Source organism: Megalops cyprinoides, chromosome 19 (assembly GCF_013368585.1).
Source record: "Megalops cyprinoides isolate fMegCyp1 chromosome 19, fMegCyp1.pri, whole genome shotgun sequence".
In the NCBI taxonomy this organism is placed as follows: Eukaryota; Metazoa; Chordata; class Actinopteri; order Elopiformes; family Megalopidae; genus Megalops; species Megalops cyprinoides.
The window spans coordinates 25,464,852-25,488,293 of NC_050601.1; the positions used below are offsets into that span (position 1 = coordinate 25,464,852).

A 23,442-nucleotide genomic window follows, 5' to 3' on the forward strand; every position below is an offset into this window, starting at 1 on the left:
AACACTCACAAAAGCTGATGTGCTTCGATCCAAAGAGGAGACCCCTGGAAAGGGCGGCAACGGGGAGGTTTTTTGAACAAGCAGCTTGGTGAGCAAAAGAAACGAAGCACTAGAAAGAATCTTCACAGAAATGTTGCCTGCAGCCTGGGTATTTTTATAAATAGCCTGATACGTTTGAAAAACAGTCCTGCGTAATCCTTTTTGGCTTCTGTGAAGCCTGAACTCAAAATAGTATTTTTTTGTGTGGAGTATTTTTAAGTATGGTATGTGGTGTTGTTCTCTGTGTGATTCACTGCAGGGGCAAGGGGAAGGGGGGGGGGGGTGGGCGGGGGCCTGCGTCGGGCACAGTTCAGCCCACTCCTCTGCGCCCACTCCTCACACATGTGACTGTGAGAGGGCCGGTGACGGCTGTAGTCCGTACCATGCGGCGGGTAGTTAGAGTGGTGGGCCCAGGGGGATTGCAGCTCTGGCTGTAATGTGTCATCAGTGGGAGGGGGGCGGTTCTGACAGTAATGCGTCAGAAGACGCAATCCCCCCAGCCAGGGGCTCCGCCGGCGGCTTGCTCCCCCCACCCCATGCTGTGCGGCAGGTTGCCAGTTGCTTGGTGGTCTGGGCCACCTGGGCTGCTGCTGGAGTCCCTGGTCGGAAAGGCTCCCCAGTGCTGGCGCACCTGCGGCAGCTTGGCTTCCCCCTTTGCACAGGGCGCCTGGCCCGGAGAGGACAGATCCCTTGCCCTCTGCCAAGGCACAAGGGCTGGCTGCCCATTTCCGGCAGGGCACAGCGTGCGATTGTGCGTGTGGGGTCAGGTCCTCGAAAGCGAGCCTGACGGGTGGGAACTCGCCAATTTCAGCGAGCTTCTTTCATACACAAAATGCTGGAGCCTGTAGAAGTTCCAGTTGGGAAAGTCTAAGGATTTTTACAAAACTGAATGAACTGAATACACTGACATCTAAAGTGAGCCCTCTTATGGCTATTAAACCCTTATTCTCTCTGAACAAACAGACCTCAAGAACAAAAAACCCCATTTTGGAACTTTTGAAAATGGGGAATCAAGTTTCCATCCTTTAACTCACCTTCTTTCCAACATACGATAATGCGTCTGAAACCTGTTTCATGAACATGTGCTTTCTATTCAGCAAACTGCTTTAAGCTGTCCAGAGCTGTTCAGCTTGAAACAATTTAAATGAGTCTAATTGTGTAATTTCCCTAAATGTTCTGAAGTGCAAAGGAGTTAAAAACCAGGGCTGTGCCAAACTAATTCACAGGTGAAGTCATAGCTGTAGAGGCCACAGGAGAAATGGATAATTGTAGTCTTAGCCGTGCATCCAATTAATGCCTGATGACAGCATCTGTTAGGGAAAGAGGAACCTATTCTTGCCTTCATTTCAAAGTAGTTTGAGTGTCTCCCTCTAGACCACACGCTCAACTAACAAACAGACAAGTCTCTCCAAATGTTGTCTCGATATTTTATCCCACACTGTTCTTTCCATAGACAGAGCAAAAATGCCTGGCAAAAAATGTGTGCCTCTTATTAGAACTGTTGTCTATTGTCTCTCTGTGCAAACGCCCTGTTTCGATCATGGGACTGTGTTGTGAAAACTGAGCTGAACATACTCAAGTATGTTGTCACCTATTTGATCATCATAACAAATGGTGACAAACAAGCAGACAGAGGGTGATCATGTACCCTCCTCTTCCCCTACCGGTGATGGAGGTAATGACTGTAGTCGAAACAAATAGAGTTTCACAGGGCTACAGAGCTAATGCCAGACCACCCTCCAGCTGGGAGCTGTTTTCTGTTCTGTCAGCTGTCAGGAGAACATTCTTTGTTAGCAATCTGTACTAGCTAGTAGTTTCTATGGTGACAGTCTGCAATAGAACTCCACTTGAAAAACAAGAAAAACCAATACTGACTATACTTGGCTACGATGGACAGTGATGGTGCTGTTGCAGAACAGGATGGACACAGTTTATTCAAAGATGACCAAAAAATAAATCACAACGAATACATTTCAGAGCTCACAGATTTATTTTAGTGCTTATCCTTTTAAATATTGTATTTTGTCTCAATACATATATAATTTTTTGGAATTATAGTGGTTTTTGGAAAGGTATATTCTTACATTTATGCCATGTTCTTCATCTCAGGATAGATAGTATTTTTTGTGAAATTATTTTTTGACATATATTCACATGTATTCCTTTCTGGCTGAAACTAAAAGAAACAGTCCTATAAATTGCTCACTGACTGACTTACTGATTTGACTACCACTGTAACAGCTTTTTACCACTAGAGGCCCTAGTCACAAAAAGAGCGGTAGGCAATGTGAACAGTGCCTGTTCAGTCCTGGATTAGTTAGAAGGGCTGCAGTCAAGTTATAATGGCTTCCACCATTTCAGTGAGCCAGGATATAATCAGAAGCTATGAAACCCCTGTCATTCCCATGTGACAGAATGCTGACACGTGAACCATAACAGGAGTGCTTCATGGCTGATGCTTTCGCACAGTTGACAGATATTCACCATTCACCAGTGATATCAGGGGGCAATGAGTGAAATAGCAACATTAGTAATGGAACCACCATCAGTCCAGCTGGTTCTCATATTTCTGATGTTCGAAAGCTTGTGAAGCACAATAAACACACACACAGATACGCATGCAGACACACACACACACACACAGCCACCATTTCACAACAGTCCACTTCATGACAATCCCAGTCTCTGACATTTATAAAAATGTTATGAAACAGAATCCAGATTTATGGTGAGAGACAGGCTGGAAAGAGTATGAGAAGAGAAGTGCAATGAAAACGAGACTGAAAAATACCTTTTTCCCATCCTGCACTCAGATCTTGAGTTTATTGAGTTGTCTCATTTTACTTAGTTGTTTTCATTCAGTGAACTTGTGAGGGTGAGGAAGATTTATTTATACTAGTATGAGTATGACCACAGTTCTATTCCCTTTTTCATGGAGGAAAAAAAAATTCTAACCATGTTAAGGAATGTAACCCCACTTACCACTTTGTGGTTGGGTTAACAACTGGGTGATGTAACAGCGGGGACCACTTGTAAATATGCACTCTATTTAGCATGTGAAATTATGCATTGTGATATGACACTTTTATTCCACACTTATTTTGGTTTATTTATTCAGCATCCTCTCCTGATACTGACATATATTACATTTTTTTCTAATTTAGCAAGAAAAGATAGTTAGGTGTGAAAGTCAGCCAGGTAAGCCAGGTAGGTGTGAAATTCAGTAGCTGGTAAAGTCATAATTTCAAGAAATTAATCACAGATTTTTTTCTTTTTTTTAACAAATCCACTTCTGCATAGACATCAGACACCTTTTCCTTCACACTTGGACAGGTTTACCTGTTGAGAATAATTGGCTAAAAAGGTATCAAGCTTGAAATGCACTGTAATACTCTCTGAAGAGAATTTTTCTATGGTGTTTTAAGTGATCTGACTTGATCTGACTGAATTGAAAGTTTGCCATCTTATGTGCTGGCATGTCATAAAGTTACTCACAATGTATATGGCTCACTGAAAACCTTTTGCCATGCAACAACCTCCCAACTAATAACTGATGATGTTCATTGGACAAGGTGAACAAAAGTCACTGAGGCTACCACGCAGTTTCAACAAGGTCCACAAAATGAGCCCAGATGCCCAGAAAGCCAGATATACATGGGGACCATCACAGTCATTTTCCATCTGTTTTTGCCAGAGTGAGAAGAGACTAGAGGCTCAACAACAGAACGTGTGTTATCGATGGATAAATTCTCCAGGTCTTAGACTGGGCTCCAGTGAGAGCATAAATTGAAAACGTAGCCAGCTTACCAAGAATCCCTGATGCCTGGACTTCAATAGCATCACCTCCAATGGAGACGGTCCTGTCTGAGATTGCCTATAATCCCCTGCTCCTTCATCGCAAAAAACCAATTTGTGAGAGGTCTTTTGGCTTGCTTACTTATGCCGGAGACAGCTGAGCACCCACTAATTCGCACTGACAGTCACACAGTATTTATCCCCTCAGCCCCTTTCCCAGGCCAGTTCCAGTGAAAACCAGTCACCGAATCATTTATCTTGAAAGGATACATTATTATTTTTTTTAATTCTGAATGCGCTTAGGGCAGTACCATAGACAAGATGTTATATGATCCATGCATGTTCATATTTAATACTTGCTTGTCCAGGTCTGACGCGTAAGTGTGATGTTGGGTCTGATTACAAAATTCATTAAGTGAAAAGGAAACAACCCCTTGCTTTGAACCTGGTCAGCATGATGAGTGACAGGATTTCCTTGTATGTTATTAGAATCAGGGTGTCACTGTTGCTGATTAGAGGAGTATAAGGGGTTACACCTCCAGCTATGGGAGCAAAAGCCCACCTTCCGAATGGCAGAGGGCATTTTGAACTTTAGCAGCTTTCTCTACTCCCCTCCAGCACAAGCCAAGGTTTGGTGGTCACACAATATGAACAAGATTTATATCTTATTCCACTGTGTGCATGGTGAAGATGCCCTGACCCAAAATTTGGGGGGGGGGGGTTGCACGTTGCCTCAGCAGGTTACCTGGTACAAACCAGCAGGTCATTTTAATCTTGAGCCCACTCAATCAATTCTGTTAAAAGTTGTGTGACAACTGGTTTTTGTGAAAGAGTACAATGGGCATTTAGCCATTAGGCCCATCAGGCTCCCATTGACAGAAATGAGGACTTTGAGCATTAAGCTGCCAGCATTGCCTTGCCTTGCAGAAACAGCCAGAGCTGCTTAATGAAATACTGGGACTGAGTGCTGCTCTTTCACTCCAAAATCAGATGGAATTCTAACCAGCAAAGAATTCTGCTGCGGCCCCTCTTGTCGTGGTTTATGAATTTATGTATCTATTGATTTTAATCGGTGCTATTTTCCCTCTTTAGGAGATGGGGTTGACTGATGGCTGGTATGATAATGATGTAGGCATAAGAGAGCGATTAAAGTCCGGCTGCACAATCAACACTCCACAGGCTGAAAAGGATGCATAATTCATAACTGGCACACCGCAGGGAAGATGACAGACTAATGGATTCCCAACTGTACTCTGGGCTGCGTGTGATGCGCATCTCCTGACTTGGTGTAACACTGTCTGTCTGTCCATCCCTCTATCTTCTGCTCCCCGCTTTCCTCTCTCTCCACAAAACATTTCACACGGTCAAAAAAAAACACTGAATGAAAAATAGGTTCAGATGAAAGAAATTTCCAGATGAAGAGCCAGCATTTTTTCTTTTTAAGATTTGTTAACAAGACAAAATGTTTGGTAGGACAACATGTAAAGTAATAGTCAGCATATGCTTGGAGTCCAGGTGCAGTCAGTCTAGGATAATTACACAGTAATAGTCTGGAAAGTCCTCTGCTGAATCTCCATTTAAAACTCAGACACTAAATGTACCATTTGGGCCCGTACATTGAGAGCTTAGGTGGGTTTTTAAATGTGCATATTTTGGTCATCACAGGAGCTTGCCCCCATGCCTCAGGTTCTCTTTTTTTGCTGTAACTTTTCATTTTGTGCACGGTCTCTGCAGAGTGCTTGCCATTAATGCCAAGTCGCATCGGAATCTGCCAAGGGAGCAATAATAATAATGGCACATTGACACAGTTGTGATAATCCGCGTGTGATCTTGAAAGTGCGTAATCGTTATTTATCTCTGGTCCAAACACGCTGTGCGAGGGCACGTGATGGATCCTTTCACAGATGTTTCTTTATGTTTTTAAGTGTTGATTGAAAAAAAATTGACAGACACAGATAAAAATAACAAAGCAATATTCATTTTTCTTTTCACATAAAAGTTAATTAAGGTAGCATCCCATCTAGTTTTAATAATTAGATTAAAAAGTGAATGCTGAATTGAAACTGTTGCACTGCACTGTTATATTTCTTGTTATTAAGGTGATGACATGGATTAGCCCTGTTACTATCCCTTTGAGTAATGTCACAACCCTCTTAATGTCACTTGCTTTCACTTGCCAAGCATCACTGGTTTAATTGCTATGCACTGTTGGTTTAAACCTAGACCAAAACAAAAATTTAATGGTCCCTTAAGTGTGTTCCGAAAAGTTAAGAACAAATGCCTTTGCTTGGGTTGGAAACATGTATAGCTTATTATCTTAAAAAGCACATCTACATCATACACAAATGGGCTCCTTCCACAATGCCAATTTTTACTGTACAGATTGCACACTTAAATGCACAGTAGGAAACTGCCATTATCTGGCATTAATGCACATGGAGAGAGTACATTATTGTATTCTGTTTCATACCTTTATGACTTAATGTTGATTGTCATTTAAGGCCTCTTCCTTTTCCCACACCTCCAATTCACTTCTGCACACAATGGGCATACCTCATGTATAAGTCATTAAAATGCATTCCATTTTCCATTTTGTGTGTACCTTGTGTGTTATACTGTCCAGCCAGTTCAGTAATGGGAGAGGACATTGTCCTATTATGTATGTAAAATATGGTGCTCCAGTATGATGAGTGCATCAATTAAATGTTAATTTTAGATGCAGGCATTAAGAGAACAGAAGAGGATGAATTCTTCATGACCTGAAGAAAAGAAAGGAAAGGAATGTGTGTATGTTCATGTGAGTTTTAGGTTTCATGGTTAAGTAATGAGCTCAGCTGTTCAATGGGATGTGGTCCCTGTGATGTTTTCGTTAGAGGTTCGTTAACCCACAGCGCTCAGCTAACGGACAAAGCAGTGAAAGGTGCATGACAAGTAACGGCAGCCACCCTGAAGCGGGGACTCCCGCCTGTGTTCCTTCTGCCAGTTAAGCCTTCTTACACTTCCACTATCTCTCTGAGAAGTGCTGAATTTTTTATGGTCTATTCTGCCATAAAGGGAGACCGTGAATATTAACATTGACAAACCGAAAAAAAAACCCCAAGCTCAGTAGTTCCCCTACGTGCAGCCTGTGATGTACAAGGCAGACACACAGATGCTAATGAATGCTTTTGCAGGCAGAACTAATGTAAAATTCAACATGGAGGGTTTTGGCACAAAAGGTACCGCTGTCAGTCTCTCTCATTCGTTAGCAATCAATTACCATTCATGGGTGGGTGTGGGGTGTGTATGTGTGTGTGTGTGGGGGGGTGCACCTTCTGATTGGGCAAGTTCAGCAGATGGCGTTCCTTCTTGGTGGGTGGAATACCTGTAAGCATTTCAGGCTTGCTTCTCTAGATCCAATTCTGATCTTCTGGACCCAGCTGTTGATCCCACATTAATTTGTCATAAATATCTTGTTCTATTGACAGACTCAGATAATATTCAGACTCACCGATTAGGAATGAATCGATTTCACGATTAAGAAAGGCATCGGACCCCCATGGCAATGCTAGAACAGGAACTCGGGTTTCCTTGATTGAACCAAAGGTCTGAATGGGTCGACTGCTCCCTGACATTAAAAGCGATTAGCAGCAGGATGTGCAATGTATTGACCTGCAGAGGTTCTGGTGCCCAAGGTATTACCATTACTACCATATTCTCCACAGACACTCAAATCTAGATCAACTTACATCGCCCAAAATACCAAAATACCTTGCCTAAAGGTACAACTGTAGTCCCCACCTAGGAACCAAAACAGCACCTGGGCTGTTAGGAGTTGTTCCCCATACCACTACACCACATTGCTACCAGCATTACACAGTATTGGTATAAAGGTTTGGCATACACTAGTATACTCAGGTGCAGGATTGATTTGCCTTGATATACAGGTATAAGGCATTGATACACATTGGTATTCAGGTTTGGTGTGCATGTATACAGTATTGTCTTGCTAAATCACATTCCCAGCAATGCTCTGTGCTCACCATCAGGCTGTTCGGACACCTTGGCAGAAACGCAGCTCTTTAGTTATGTCATTCTGTCAGGAAGGATTTTACCCTTGGACTGTAAGCTGTCGCTTCTCCCCATTCAGCGGCAATCAGGTGGGAATCTGACCGACAGCATGCTGAAATGGATTTTTTTTATTATTACTATTTTGTTCTTCGACAAAATATTGCCTGCTTAGAGTACAGCGAGGAGACTGAGCACATCCGTCATAATAAATCACGTTGTCTGAAGCTTGGAGAAAATGGTCCAATTTGGTTCACATGATGCCGACAGAGCAGCTGTCATCATATCTTCTCTTTTTCCCCCCGACAAGGCCTTTGCACAACACACATGGTTATTTTCTTGTTTGTCTGATGTAGGGGTGCAATGAATAATTAACATAGTCAAATAAAATCGATGACCAAATTAGTTGCCAACGAATGTAATTGTCCATTAGTTGGTGACGTCATCGCGTGTGTTTTTTGTGCTGACTCGGAATGCTCAGATATGTAGCCTAAGCTACGTTGCTTCACTGGAGTGAACAATAGAGATGGCAACACCTTCATGACCAAAGACCTCAAAAGTGTGGCAGCATTTCACTCTTAACCCTTTCGCACGTAACTTATTTTTTATTTTATGTAGTGTGTGTTATGTTACATGGTTTGTTATGTTTTCATTAGTGTTATTAAGCTTGTCATAGTTTTCAGTTAGAATTTGCTATATTTTCTAATGTCAAATTAGAAAAATTAGCTAGAATTTTTCCAATATAGTTTTCTAATCGCACCGGTTTTAGCATACGCGCTAAACGGCTAATCACATCGGTGTGCCCTTTCATGCGAAAGGGTTAACTCTGCCAAGAAGGTTGTAAACTGCAACATTTGCAAGCCTCACCTTGCCTGCCATTGTGCTCGAGCATCTGAAGAGGTGGCACGTTGGCTCTCTGCATGATGAAGACTCATCTCGTTAAGTTAGTTAGCTAACTAGCATAGTTAATGTTAATGTTAAAAGCCATATTACTTCACATTATGAGCTGTAATGTCTTCTAATTTGAAATACATTTTCTCTTGATCAATAAATTATTAATGATGTTGAACAGTGTTCAAATAATACAGTACAGTGTACAGTGTAGCAAAAGATTTCTACAACTCGTGTCTATGCGTGCGTGCCCAATGTGGGTTGCGTTTGAATTCATTCGAACGAGTTATGGGATTGTTGGATCTTGTAATACTACCATGGATGGCTTTCTTCAAAGGAAGCAGACTTGTACTCCCCAGCAAGCAACTGCCCTCACTGAATTAGGCCTAGTAACCATTTATTAAAAGAGGTATTTTTGAATGAAGTTCTCATCTTTATTGTTAGTTAGCATATGCCTAAAACAACCTCAAGCTAAATTTAAAAGCTGATAGATAAATAAGAGCCATTGAGTAATTGTGCCATTCATAATCCGAATAGTCGATTATTCGTTTCAATAATCGATAGACTATTTGTCTATCAAAATAGTCGTTAGTTGCAGCCCTAGTCTGATGTCCTTATTTGTGGGGATTTGCACAGCTTAACACTTTACCCACATACACAACTGTGAACTGTCTGCAAAACATGTCAGGTTCAGTACCCTGCTTAGCTTTTATGGTACAAAGGCAAAGCCCTACCCCGGACTGAAACCAGCCACCTTCTGGCTGGATAAGAATCAATGCATGGCTGGAAAAAAATTCAAGGAGACACAATAAAAACAGCTCACATTTTAGCATTAAACACAGATCTGGAGAAGTTAAGCAGAGAAAGAGTACCCAAGGAACTATAACCAAAGTGTCTATAACCATACTGCTACTACTACAGCTATTGTTATTACTACAATACTATAATAATAATTAATAATTGTATGTGATAATTTTATGTGTGCTAAATTATGATAATAATGATAAATCACAACCATTGCTGGAATCCTTCTGAAGGTGCTGCCAGTACCTCCTCTAGGGCTGCTAACATGTCCACCATCAGCTCATCTCACGCTGGCACAGCTGGTGTTGACATGGCGATACGAGATGCAGACAAAACCAGGGGCACTCACTGAGAACAGCCGCTACCAATTTAAAGATCAAAGAAAGAGAAATGTCACCCCCCCCTCTCTTTTTTCACCTGAATCACAAAGCTAGATAAAAGACCAAATTACCCATGTGATATTCATAGCGCACCACTGATGGAGCACACCACAAAAGAGCACTTTCAAACAATCCTCTCTGACTGACAGCCTCAAACAGTTGGGAGGAAGGGGAGTTTGTTAAGTGACATCACTCTGGACCATGTAGGTGGACACGTGGGAGGGAAGGCTTCACACTCAGGAGGGTGGCAGTTTTGTTATGCATGCCACACCACACTCACAGAAAGTCCACCCACCTCAGGCTGGAGAACCAAATTGCCTTGGTCATTCTGCTCTTCATCTTTTAGGTAACTACGCCCACACACACCCACATAAGCATTAAAGGCTTTCTTCAAAAAAGGAATGAGTCCATTATGACATCACAAACACCAGTGTTATCTGGGGTAGGTATTCCTAGAGTTTCAAATTTCACAGGCACATCTGATGCTAATTTTTCGGTCTTTAATTGCAGCAACTATAATGAAAATGTCAGTGATTTTAAAACTCTAATCGTTTTTATTGTCTTTCTTTGCTCTGGTTTTTATTATGTTCTTGCCTGTTATGCCACATTAATTAACAGCTTTTTAAACATACTTTCCTGAATTAGCGCCTTGCCCAGTTTGACTGCCTTGTGTTTTAGACATTTAAATACATTAGTTAGAGAAATAATTTGTAATATATAATTCTCTTATAATGTGAGCATAATTAGGAATTCACAAGCCGACAAAAGTTTTCCTTTTGTACATTCAGAAAATAGAAATATCTGAACACAAGTCTCAATGATTTCCTTAGCTGGAGTACAGCTATGGACCAGGTCACAAGAAAACACTGAGGATTGCCATCAAATATGGATTTACACCCCAGTAATGCAGGTAACCACAGGCCATCCCAGGAAAGCTGTGGTTTGCTCATGACACATTCTCACCCAACCTTTTTAGTCTCCTAAGCTCTTTTTTTAAACTGCTGTCACTACATGGCAATTTATTCCTATTAATTAGTCTGTAAAACAAGTTACTGATTTCACATTCTAACAATGTTCTCGCCATGTCACACCCCTGACGCGGTGAAAATGGAAATCATTACCGTCATGCCACGGGCCAAGCCGTGTCTCCGTGCAGCTTTCTACACAAAACCGAAACCAAACCTGAGGAGGTCCTCTCCACCCTGTGGTCACGTCCTGGCGAAGTCGTGTTAAAGCCGGACGCGTTAGCGCACATGTCAGCCAGGGCCCTGATGCTCAGGGCTTTACTGGCAGCTCTGCCCTTGAAGAAACAGTATGTAGTCATCCCTGTCACCTCCCTACAGCCCAGACAGACTTGATCAGGGGCTCCGCATGGGAGGACACTGCCCCGTGCCGCCTCTGACAGGTGAAGCCTTTGGGTCACTGCACCCCTCAAGGCATCCTTCAGAGAAGGTCTGCGAGGGATGGTGAGTTTGAGGAGGACGTAGCGGGTGTGACAGCGTGCCGGTGAATCATAAAGCAGTGCGCGGCTCCAATCCCAGAGGCCTCTGAGGTGCTTGATTTGTGCCCTTTCTGCAGCCTCTCTTTCCAAGTGATGTCACTGTCCAGGCAAGAAATTGCTTCACCCAATATTCCAGGTAAAAAGAGTGAAGTCCATGTAGTTCAAGTGAAGTCCTGGACTTCATCCACCATGAGTGTCACTGCGGACCTTTGCATAATGTTTTGAGTTCAACAATGTAATGTTCATAATGTAATCAGTTCAACCCTAGGACTCTGGCTAACTTTTTGTCAAATTTGTTGAATAGCCAAATTAATGATAATTTTCTGTGCTCAAGAACTACATTCATAAGCTGCAAGAATGCATGCACATAATGTTAGAATACTGAAAACAACATTTCAGTTTTTGACCATAATCACAGTGAAAACACTACATGAAACTCACTACTGCAGGGAGATGTTTGCTTTTTCATTTTCTGCAGGACACGCAGCAAATGGTCAGGATGCAATTTTCAGGAAAAAGGGGACCTACGCTGTAGTGAGCACACTGCCAGCGCTCATTAATTGTGAACATTAATTTAAAATGCTTGCTTGTGGCTCCTTTATGAAATAGTATGCAGCTGTCAGGAAAGGAGAATAAAGAAAGTTTGGTGAATGGTCCCCTCAGAGCTGGACCAGAAATAACTTCTGGGGTCGGGGGGGGGGGGGGGGGGGGGGGGGGGGGGGGGGTACAGTCACCCTCCATCCTCTGAATGCTCATTATTCCGGCTTTTCTGATTAATAAATGGGTCAGGAGTAGATAATGGACTGCTGCAGCTACTGATGCGCAGAGCAATGAGCAATATCATTTGCAATAAGTGGATTGCACTCTTGGATTTAAGCCTTAAAATATAAAACGGCAGGGCTTTGATCGGGAGCAGATGCAGAAATGAATTCATGGCAGAGGTCCACACTTACAGACCTTTTTCATGCCCATAAAGATGAGGACAAAAGATTCAAATGTTACAGCGTGATGCCACTATTGTTGAGTGTGCTGTTCCGATGGCAGCCTTAATCCTGACATGTCATCACAGGTGGTGGAATTAATTGGTTAGAAATAGCCAATCAGGAGCGGTGGATGAGCAGAGCAAAAGGGCAGCCGGCCTGTATGGATGCGCCGGGTGCAGCCAAACCGGTGGAAAACAGACAGGCAGACAGAACGGGTGAACGGAAATGGCTCGCTGCGTCTCCAGCCAAAAGAAAAAGGCACTCAATCTGTTGTTTGATGCTACAGATAGAGGATCGTATTTTCTTATTTGATGTTGTCTCTCGCGTGTGTACTCACAAATCCCCTGCAGAAAGGCACCACTCGAGGCTTATCAGATAGGGCGTCTCAGAGCCGGACAGATTTGATGGATTGTTTAAAGCGGAGAGGAGTAGCCTGGCAAACAAGCTTCGGGCCTGTAAAAAGGGACATTCTGTTGCTCTCCTTTTTAGCGCCACACAAAGCATAGCCTGGCTATGTCCTTGATTATACTCATTGAATTGAACGTGTCAAAACATAGTGATCAAACACCGTGATGCACAGTAGGAGGTTTATAATGTGGATAGGTGTTAGAGTGCCCTGCTCTGTGCCATGTAGGTGTAGGTACACTGTCTTGGTACTGGTTTTTTTGGTCTGCAACACAATAAGACTGCTAGATGCTGACACATGGGGGCCGACTCTGTGTCCTAGTTCTAGCAAAGTCGGCACCCGTCTTGCAACTTTAAAGTGTCGCACGCAATGCGGAGCGGCAAAAACAAGCCTCACTGTGGCAATTAGCCTTCCGCACTCGGTCGCAAAACACTTCAAGGAAGAGGGTGATTTCAAAGAACAATAATTGTGGGAGAGCTGCTTGTGTTTGTGACCCCCTGCCGCTGAGTCAGATCAGTGCGGCTCTCTGCTCCATCTCTAAAGCCTCGCTGAATAGCCTCTTCTTAGGCTGCATGCATCATCTGCTCGCTGCTTGCCAGGATAATTAGGGCAGCGATGGAAGTCTCCCCTGACCACTAGGAAATCTGGACCTAATTAGCCTAATTTCCTGTATTAATTACCTGCTTCTATCACTCGGAGGCTGCACAGAGGGAAGCCAGACTCAGAGTGGACAACCTCGGAGCTCTAGTTTGTGTTCATGGCTCTCTGTGGCTCGATAAAAGTAGCTTTGAGGTAGTTTTGTGTGTGTTTTTTTCCCATCCTTCTCCACCCCCTGGAACCCCAAATATGTGCCTGTCCACCTCCCTCTTATTAAAAAACAGACTGTCCAGTTTTGTTGTGCTAATTATGCGAGAACAGGAACAGGCCCCAAGCCTTTTAACACAGTTCTTCTTCTCTCCATTCCCCTTTCCCTCTGCAGTAGGCCTAATCTGCCTCCTCATCCCCACTCATCAGTCAAATTTGAGATAATGCAGCAGTCATGATGGGGGACATGTCACAGAGCGCTCCACAAGATTTGGTTATAACATTCAAATGAGCATTTTCTTTGATGTTGCACTTTGACATCAGCTGTTGATAATGCTGATTATGCAGACCATATTCTGCACTCTGCATGGCAGTGATCATTAAAGCTCCACGTAAAGGATTCACTCTTGTCCAGATGTTGTCTGGTGTTTTCTGTGTGTGCTGTTGTTCAGGTGGCTGTACCTCATTAGAGTATGCTTGTTTAGTGGACACGCCTATGCAGAGTTGTCTACATGTTACAGTTACGTATGTGTCATTCATTTGTATGGTGGGATATTTACTGAGGCAGCTTGGTTGAAGCACCTTGCTCAAGGGTGTAACAGCAGTGCCCGGCCTAGGAATCAAACTGGTGACCTCTTTATTAATATTCTTGGCCTTGCCCCTTAAAGTAAGATAATAAGAGTATCTGCTGAATGAGTGAATGTGTATATACATTTCTTGGAAACAGCGGGGGTTCTGGCACATATCTAGTCAATGTGAAGGGGGTGGAAATGGAGGCGCCATAACACCAGGACAGCAGAGTATTAGACATAGCGTTAGATGGTTAGCTTGGTTTCCGTGGCATAGCGGTTCACAGTACGGCAAGGTGTCAGATGCATGACGTACATTGTCTTCCACCCAACGGCTCTCCCCTTCACGGGTGCTCAAAGTGGCAGGTGATCCTCATTAACTTGTTAACTGCCGCATGCCAGACTTCCCTCTTTCTCCCTCTTGGAGGCACCCTCCCCATGAGTCCCAGGGGGAGGCAGGCGGTGGGAGAGTGCGGTATGTGTGTGGAAGGGTGCTGCCAGGGGACTGTTACCTTTGGAGGAGGGGAGACAGCACCTAAAAAGCTTCCAGATAAGGACCTTTCATTGGTAGCGACATCAGTGTTTATCTGTGACCGTCAGCAGGTGTCTGGGACACTGCACGAGCCAGACTTATAAACATTTAGAGCAATTAATGCTGTAGGAGACAGCCGTGCGCTGGCGTGTATATGTGATGGATGTTATCGTAGTTAGGAGCCCTTTTTTCTGTAAGAAAATCTAAGCTGCGTCTCTCACAGGGGACCCTGTCCTCTAATCTCGGCTCTGGTGGAATGCGATACCAAGGGGAGCAATTCAGTCCTCCTGCTTTGTGCAAGTTAACACCAACGCTTTAATGAAGGTCGCGTCACACACTCATTCCTTTCAGTGCAATGGCGGTAACACTGCCAGCCCTCCTTCTCACTAGGCCTGCATTGGTTAATAGTAATAAGGCCGGGAGTGGTTAGTATTAAGGCTGTGAGTGGTTAATATTAAGGCTGGGAGCGGTTAGTAATAAGACTGGGAGCGGTTAGTAATAAGACTGGGAGTGGTTAGTAATAAGACTGGGAGTGGTTAGAAATAAGGCTCAGAGAAGCAGCCTGCTGTTTGAAGTGTCAGTGGAAGCTTTTGTTTAGGGAGGTTGGTTTTTTAATTTCTGCTTTGCACCCACCTAAATAAAAATGTCCAGATTGCAGGTTGAAATCAACATGATCGATACCTTTGAAGACAGAGGAGAAAAATGCACTGGAGAATTATTTTAGGTTAAAAAAATTGCCTTTTCACCCTGATAATGTAAGAGCGATGAATACAGAGACGATTGCCATGTGCATTTATCCCCAAATCCACAGTGATTATATCTGTATAAGCAGCTTCAGAATCCACTCCTCAAAAAATATGACGGACAGACGGAGAGAATACCCATCATGCAAAGCAGTGAAGTGTAAGCCTTTGGCTTCAGCCACTTGCACACAGGTAGTAAGGCATAACAACCTGCATAGTGGAATTGGGACCAGTGAAGCGTATTGGCTTACAGAACTAAAAGCTGTGGGTCTTACTGTAACCCCCCCCATCCCCTGTTCCAGTCCACATCCATATTCACATCCACCCCTGCAGCACATAGTCCTCACGGGACCGAAAGACAGGCCGTCAGATACGGCAGCTCTCAGGCTCACGGTCACGTTTCCTGCCTCTCCAAGCTGAAGATCACTCTCATCAACCATAACAAAGAGGCTGACAGAGGCGCTGTTGACGGACTCTGTCCAGGAAACGGCAGCAAGCGGGGCCGGGCACGTTTATTAAGATGCTGTCCGCCAAAAAAAAAAAAAAAAAAAAAAAAACCTGAATGAACCTGCCAAGGGGAGACGGGGCCAACAATAGCAGGGGGGTGACATTTTCCGGCGGAAGGAGGGGTGGCTGACGTCTCCTCGCTGACAGGAGGCCATCGCCATCCAGAGACGGCTTCAAATTAAGTCCATTTATGTCAGCCCGGCATTCATTGTTGTCAGCACCGGAATGATTTTGGCTCAGATCTTTATGTCTCAGTCCATCTGCCTGCCTGGCCCGTCAGCAATCAGGCAAGGTAAAGCAGCCATTCCAAAACGGGCTACCTTTGCAGTGTCAGACATTAAGCACCAGTATAATAGCATCATCTCTGCATGTAATTATGCCTGCATGATAATATTTTATGGACCAAAACCCTCGCTACCTTCATGAATAAATAGCATTTCTGGAAGAAGAAAGATTTCTATATACTGTTCAGACTGCAGCGTGCATACCCTGATGTATTGCTGTAGCATGGCTACATATACATGTAGGGTATGAGATTTTAAAGGAAACCTGAAATATTTTACTGCAGTAAATTGGTACAAATGGGTAATCATATAGTTGTGGTAACAGGATTCCCAGGTGACTGTAGTATAACTCCTATCATAATGAGATTGAAAATGATTGCATTACAGTTGCTTAGCAGATGCTCCTATCCAGAGCAACTTACATAACTTGCAATATGTTTATACAACTGGATATTTACTGGGGGAATTGGGTTAAGTACCTAGCTCAGGGGTCCAACAGCAATGCCCCACTGGGAAAGCAAACTGTGGGTTTGGGTTATGAGCCCTGTTCGTTACCACTATACTACAGTGCTGCTGCAAGGTGATCATTGTGATGTGAGGAATTGCATTTGTATAGCGATTTCAAGGATCTCAATATGCTTCACTGTGGAAGTGGAGGGATGGGGGCCTCATCTTAACCACCAGCACTTTACAGCACCCACCTGACTGTTTCATTCCAATCTAATCCTTCTAATTCCAGAAAGCTAGGGTGGACAGTGTGGGATGTATTTAACTGGGGATGATACCAGGGGATGAATTGATAGTCAGATATAACAAAACTCTCTACTCCTTGCAATAAGTGCAATGGGATTTTTAATGACTGCAGTGAGTGGGAGCTTGGGTTAAAGTCTCATTTGCAAAACAGTCAAGTGCACATCCAGGTAAAAGCTACGTCTGGAAGGAGAAAAGTTGGTATAATTCTCCAAAATCTATAAGTAAGCAAGCTGGAGGGCAGAACCAGTGGAGATTTGTGCCCTTTGTACTTTTGACCTTGCCTCCTTCCCATGACAGCCAGCCAGTTTGACACATGAACAGCAAGGTCTGTGAGAGAGGAACCCGTTCCACCATCTACAGTTCAGGTGCTTCTGTGAGGACAAAAAGGATTCAGACGGAATCATTCTTCAATCAGCTGTCATGTCCTGTGATAGTTACAAGACATCCAAATTAACATTTTTCCTGAGGATCCTTCTTAGATTAATTTAGATTAAATATATATTATAGGAAAACTGTTAGTTAAAGTTACACACAACTGTAAGGGCTCAGGCAAGGACTCAGTCGCAGACCAAGAGAGCTTCAGGTTCCAGGTGGGTTTATTTATGACGTCAGGCAAGTTGCGAAGCAATAGCAGGCAGGGTCGAAAACCGGAAGGCAGTCCGTGGGCAAAAGCAGGGTCGGTAACAGAAGCAGGCAGGGTCGGTAACAGAAGCAGGCAGGGTCAGGAACCGGGCAGGCAAACGATCAGGCAACGGGACAAAACGGCAGGCAGAAAACAAAGACGAAGGGCAGGCAGAGTCAAACACGGAGAAATCAGACATCCAAAAAACTGCGGGAACGAAACAGGTACGACAACGCTGAGACGAACTGGCAAACAAGACAGGAACAAGCAGGGTAGAAATAGGGCTGGGCTGATGAGGAGATGGGATGCAGGTGAGCAGGCAGGCAGGTGAAGGTAATGGGGCAATCAGGTGGGCGGGGACCAGGCAGGGAGCGGGGCGGGGCTGGAACACAAGGAAAAACAAAAGCACATGGACAGGGAAAAACAAAAACACCACAGCTAGGAGGGCGGAGCCCTGACAACAACTGTATGTAACAAATATATTTTAATTATTATTTTACTTTGTACTATTCTAATTAAACGGCTTTAGGTGTCTTGCAACTACTACAAGAGTGAAGTTGTTGATACGCTTCCTTTAAGACCAGAATTAACCCACAATGGCTTATGATGGATTACCATGTGAGCAACGGCATACATCATACAAATGACAGCTTTAGACAAAGCAGGGTTATTGATTCCAGAACACAATGAGGAGATGGCTACATTGTTCTAAAGTGGACCAAGGGCCACTCAGTCATTCTCAGAAGGGAATCTCTCTGTCTTTATGATGAATGACAGGCTCTGTATCAATGTCAATCTTTGGCAGCGAGCACGTTTATCTATTTGAATAATGACAATGGGACAGAAATCATGCATAATACCATGAATGAATGTGGAAGGCCATTATAGTCCCCCTATACTGCACCTGCTGCAGCTGAATTCTTGCATAGCTGAGAATGATGGAATATAATTTTAGAACTCAACTTGCTTTCATCTTAATGGTTAGTCATCTGTTCGTAAAGCCAGTGTTCATAGACTAGAGCATGAAGTGGAAACAAAGTTCTTGTATGTAACACTTGACATTCCCATTGTGACAACTTGCTTTCATTTGGCAGGCAAAATGAAGTTTGTAAATAAGATGCCTGTTTTCAGAATTTATAATGCATGGGTGACGATAGCACACATAAAACTCTGTGAGAATCGATAGTTTTAATTTCCTGGTCAAAGGTCACCTGTTCAATGGACTCATCTGGACTGAACACAGTGTCTCCACACACTGACATTGAACCTAACAAATGATCTTATTCAAGCAGAAGGTAAGTTCCATAACTGGAATTAGGTATTAAATGGATGCATATCACCTACCCAAAACACAGACAACAAACCGTTAAATTAGTAATATACTGTAAATTGTACTATTGAAATGTAGCAGTACAATGTAAGCATATGTACTGCATATGCTGAATAAGACATTGACAGTTTCATATATGTAATTTTATGCATTTTATTTCGGATATATTTTAATGGCAACAAGCACCACTAGTTATTTCAAAAAAATATTTGTTTTACAGTTGACCTTTCGCGATATCTTGATATCTTTTACTTTTCTGTAAGGTAACTCTGTTAATGTCAAACTCATCCTATGGGTATCATTTATTTATTTTCCAGAACTGCACGCATGGGGATTTTCTTTAGTAAGGAGGGACCAACAATGTTTTAAAACACATAACAATCAATGCACAGAAGAGCAGGACTGGATTCATGCTCTTTCCCCCACTTCTTTTTTCACACCCCTTTTCTGCAGAAAGCACTTAAGAGATTTGCTGTCCTCTCTCTACTGTTCTGAAAGGTGTGCAGGAGAAACACAGATAAACACAGCACGCTTTCAGACATTACGCCTTGATCACAGCATTCGCTCGCAGCAGCCGCCACTCCCGTTAAAAAGGGGTGACTGTTCCTGTCGGCAGCGACAGGCAACCCGCCGTCAAAATGGAATGGTGACCCGCACCAGGTTGTGGAAAAAGGGAAGGATCGAACAATGAATGCCAGTGTGATGAAAATGCAATAGCCGTCATGAAGTGCGAGCTGATGACTTCAGCCCAGAGTACTTACAGCAGTCCTGCCATTGCTGGGGACAGTTGCTGTTTTTAAGGTGGTTGTGTATCTGTGAAGACTTGCATTGCATGTCTATAATCTGCTGAAAGTTTTGTGCCTTCAAGGTTATAACAGTCTGCCATTATTGAAAACATAAAACCCTATACCTATATATATACCTCCACATATATACCTATAAATCAGTCTCATAAATGTCTTTCATATTGTGTGTTTCCTGTCAGATCTGACTAAATACTCTCCCTGTGGTTTGTTTTCATGATGAGTATTCATAGATACACATAAATATATATTTTATTGGAAAACATACATACAAACTTAAAATTTCATTTTACAGATATATGTGCCCTTTAAGGAGGCAATGGGTTCATTGTTTTGTAAACCCCAACCTGTACCGTAATCCATTCTTCTCATTGGCTGCCTCGTGCCAGCAGACTGGCCCCTCAATTGCCCAGATGCCTGTAATTGGACAGACTCCGATGGGTCTGCATCATGAAGAGGCACACTCCAGCTGTTGCCCTGGCGACGACAAATCTCTCCAGCTCCAAGTCTGAGTGACAACACAGATGAACCAAAATAATAGAATGTTGTCATGGCGTGCAGGATGTTATGATTCACACTTAACAGACGCCCCTGATCAAGAGTGAACTAGACAGCTCACATTTTACATATTACCTGTCTATACAGGTAGACACTCGCTGAACAAGTTCAGAATAGGCACCTTACTCAAGGGCAGTATGGCAGTCCTAGGAATTGAACCTGTGACCTTCAGGGTACAGAGCTCAGTTCCATATCCACTACCTCAGACTGCTTCACATCATTGGCTATTCAAACTCATAGCAGTGGAAGGGTCACCTTTAGTCTGTGATGCATTTTTGGCAGGAGAGAGACCGTTTTCAGAGGGGATTATCACAGAGTCGTAGGGTGCCGGCTGAGAACAATCGCAGCAGGGGGGACCCTAAAGGCAGAGAGGCGCAGGGTTCAGCAAGTGGACGGATCGATTGAAACAATGAGGCGGGAGCTGCTGCAGTGTCAGGAACTGAACTAACAACCGCGTTCCTTCACGCAGTTTTGGTCTTAGCTCATTTGCTGTCTGTTCATGCTTCATTTCATGCCATAAATGGATTTTGATCATACATTTGTCTAACAACCCCTGATTTCTTAGTCCCCTTGCAAATACTGTTCAGTGGCTTGTTTTAATCTGAGTAGAAGTGAATGTTGATGTAACTCAATGTAGGTTTTTTCTAGAATTTTTCAAATGTTTTATTGTAATCACCTCATACATTATTAGTCACACAGATAAAGGCTTCTGCCAGATTATATTCAGTAATGCTGATAATAAAAATAAAAATAATAACATCTCTTCACAATGCTCTTCAAATCAGGGACAGAATTAAATGGACAGTTGTTATAAGTCGATCATTTCCAGGTCTCATGTGGTTTCATTCAGCTGTTTTTATTGATTATACATTTAAAGAGAGTTTGGAAAAAGCTTGGCAACATGCAGCTCATCAGTACAGAAGGAAACAGCTGTGAATCTCAGTTTAATGATGGAAAATAACAAAAATATCCATTGCCATTGGCCTGTCTTTGAAAGGGGGGTGTGGGACAGGGGGATTAGCAATCCTGTTTCCCAGTTTAATTCTAGGCAAACCTGTTCAATTTGGCAGTGAGCACACATGTTCCACAGAAAAGATCATTAATGGTCATTCCATCTCTTATGTTCAGGTTGTGAGATTAATTAAACTGAGTAACAATAATATATAATACAATATAGTATTATACTATACTATACAAGTGTAAATGCTTAATATAACATTAATAACTGTCTCATACATTGTTAAAATACACTCATATTTATTTAAACATGAATAGATGTTATTAAATGTATTAAAGATGCCAGTGTTGCCACATTGAGGAAATTCCACACAGGTTTACAGTAAGCACTGTTGAAATGGGATTATATATGAAACAGCAACAGTACATATGAGTATGCTGATACAACAGCAAAACATTAATCAAGTGGTTTGAAAATACTCATCTTAAAAAGAACACTTCATTAAACAAATTATGAATGAGTTTTTTTGGGACAGTATCGTCTGTCACCTGGGAAACATCTCTTTTTTCATGCATCAAAGAGCACAATTGTGTTTGATTTGCATATTAATTTAAGCCTAATGAGGACTTGTTAGTTCAAAATACTCTCACGGAATATGTGTCTTCTTTTCTTAAACTGAATGTCTGATATTTGGATTGAGGGCCAAAAGCTGAGCCAAGTGAAGGGTCACAATCACGCTCAAAACATTTGCTAACAAAATATCAGTTACTGATGGCCAATTAATGGTACAATGACGGGGAAATGATGCCACAGAACATTTCTTGAACATGTCTAATCATCGGAATGAATGACTTGGTGCAAAGAAAGGATAATATTGTTATCTATTCATTTTGGTACTGTTTATTTAAATTGCAGTTTGTTCATTACATATTGGCCATTTTGTTTTAATAAATGTTTCTTTTTGGAAGTCTGGAACCTAATACCCATAAAGGACACCTACTGTTGTTCTCTTAAATACCATCAATTGTTTACCTTTAGAATTATAACTGAACATGTACTAATAATTGGAACCTGAAATTAATTTTAAGTGGAAGAGCTCAGTAAATATCTGGTAATGAATCCCAGAGAAAGTGTATAGTTAGATGTACCAGGCACACAAAGTCAATGACCCAGACAAGGATGATTCATGAAATGCTTGCTTTTCAACAGAAAAAAAGTCTTTCTCTTTGTGCACAAAATAATTTGTCCTTCATGTGTGATTTAGCTACAAAAGTGGACTGTGGATCAGTGTTGTAGTAACCCTGGTGGCATGGTGCTGTAGAGTTTCACCCTGAACAATGGTTCATACAGCTCTGCAATACAAACTCTAGCCTGTGAGTTCTGGGCAATCTGAACAATCATATAACTTTCCTTCTGGTTCTGGTTTCAATTCCTCTTTTTACTGACCCTTCTCTCATCTCTCTCCCCTTCCCCCCTACCCTTCCCACAGAGGGCCCCCAGATGAACAACACTGGACCTCCCATGGGTCACGGCTCTTCCATGGTGCCCAGCATGTCCCAGTCCATGGCCCAATCCATGGCCCAATCCATGGCCCAATCCATGTCTCAGTCTATGGCTCAGTCTATGTCTCAGTCTATGGCTCAGTCTATGGCTCAGTCCATGGCTCAGTCCATGTCTCAGTCCATGGCCCAGCCCATGGCCCAACCTACAGCCCAACACATACCCCAGCCAATGGCCCAGCCCATAGCCACACCTATAGCCACACCCATGGCCGCATCAATGGTACCCTCCATGACCCACTCCTACCACACCTTGGGCCAGCTCAGCCACACCTATGAGCAGCCTCAGGCCATGAAGGAGATCAGCAAGTATGCCTCACTTAAGGCTGTGGGTAAGTGTCCCTTGTTGCTACACACTTTAACCTGGGGTTCACATAGCAGTGAGTTCGCTTTGTCTCTTAGCATCCAGGTCACTGTTATTATTACTCCAAGCACTACTGCTGCTAATGCTAATGCTGCTGCTACACATTGCATTGCTCTTTTATGTACTACTACTAATGTTATAACTATCTATGCAATTGTTGCCACAACTGGTGCTGTAACATGTGCTACTCATACTACTATTACTGTTGCT

General features: G+C 42.9%; 1 protein-coding gene across 1 annotated transcript in view; it reads left to right on the top strand.

The window, feature by feature from the left end:
- shisa9b (shisa family member 9b) overlaps positions 1-23,442 on the top strand; it is a 43,319-nt gene that overhangs the window by 14,197 nt on the left and 5,680 nt on the right. The window contains exon 3 of the mRNA XM_036553181.1: positions 22,799-23,200. Within this exon, the coding sequence (XP_036409074.1) occupies positions 22,799-23,200 (402 nt within the window). The remainder of the gene's footprint in view (positions 1-22,798; positions 23,201-23,442) is intronic.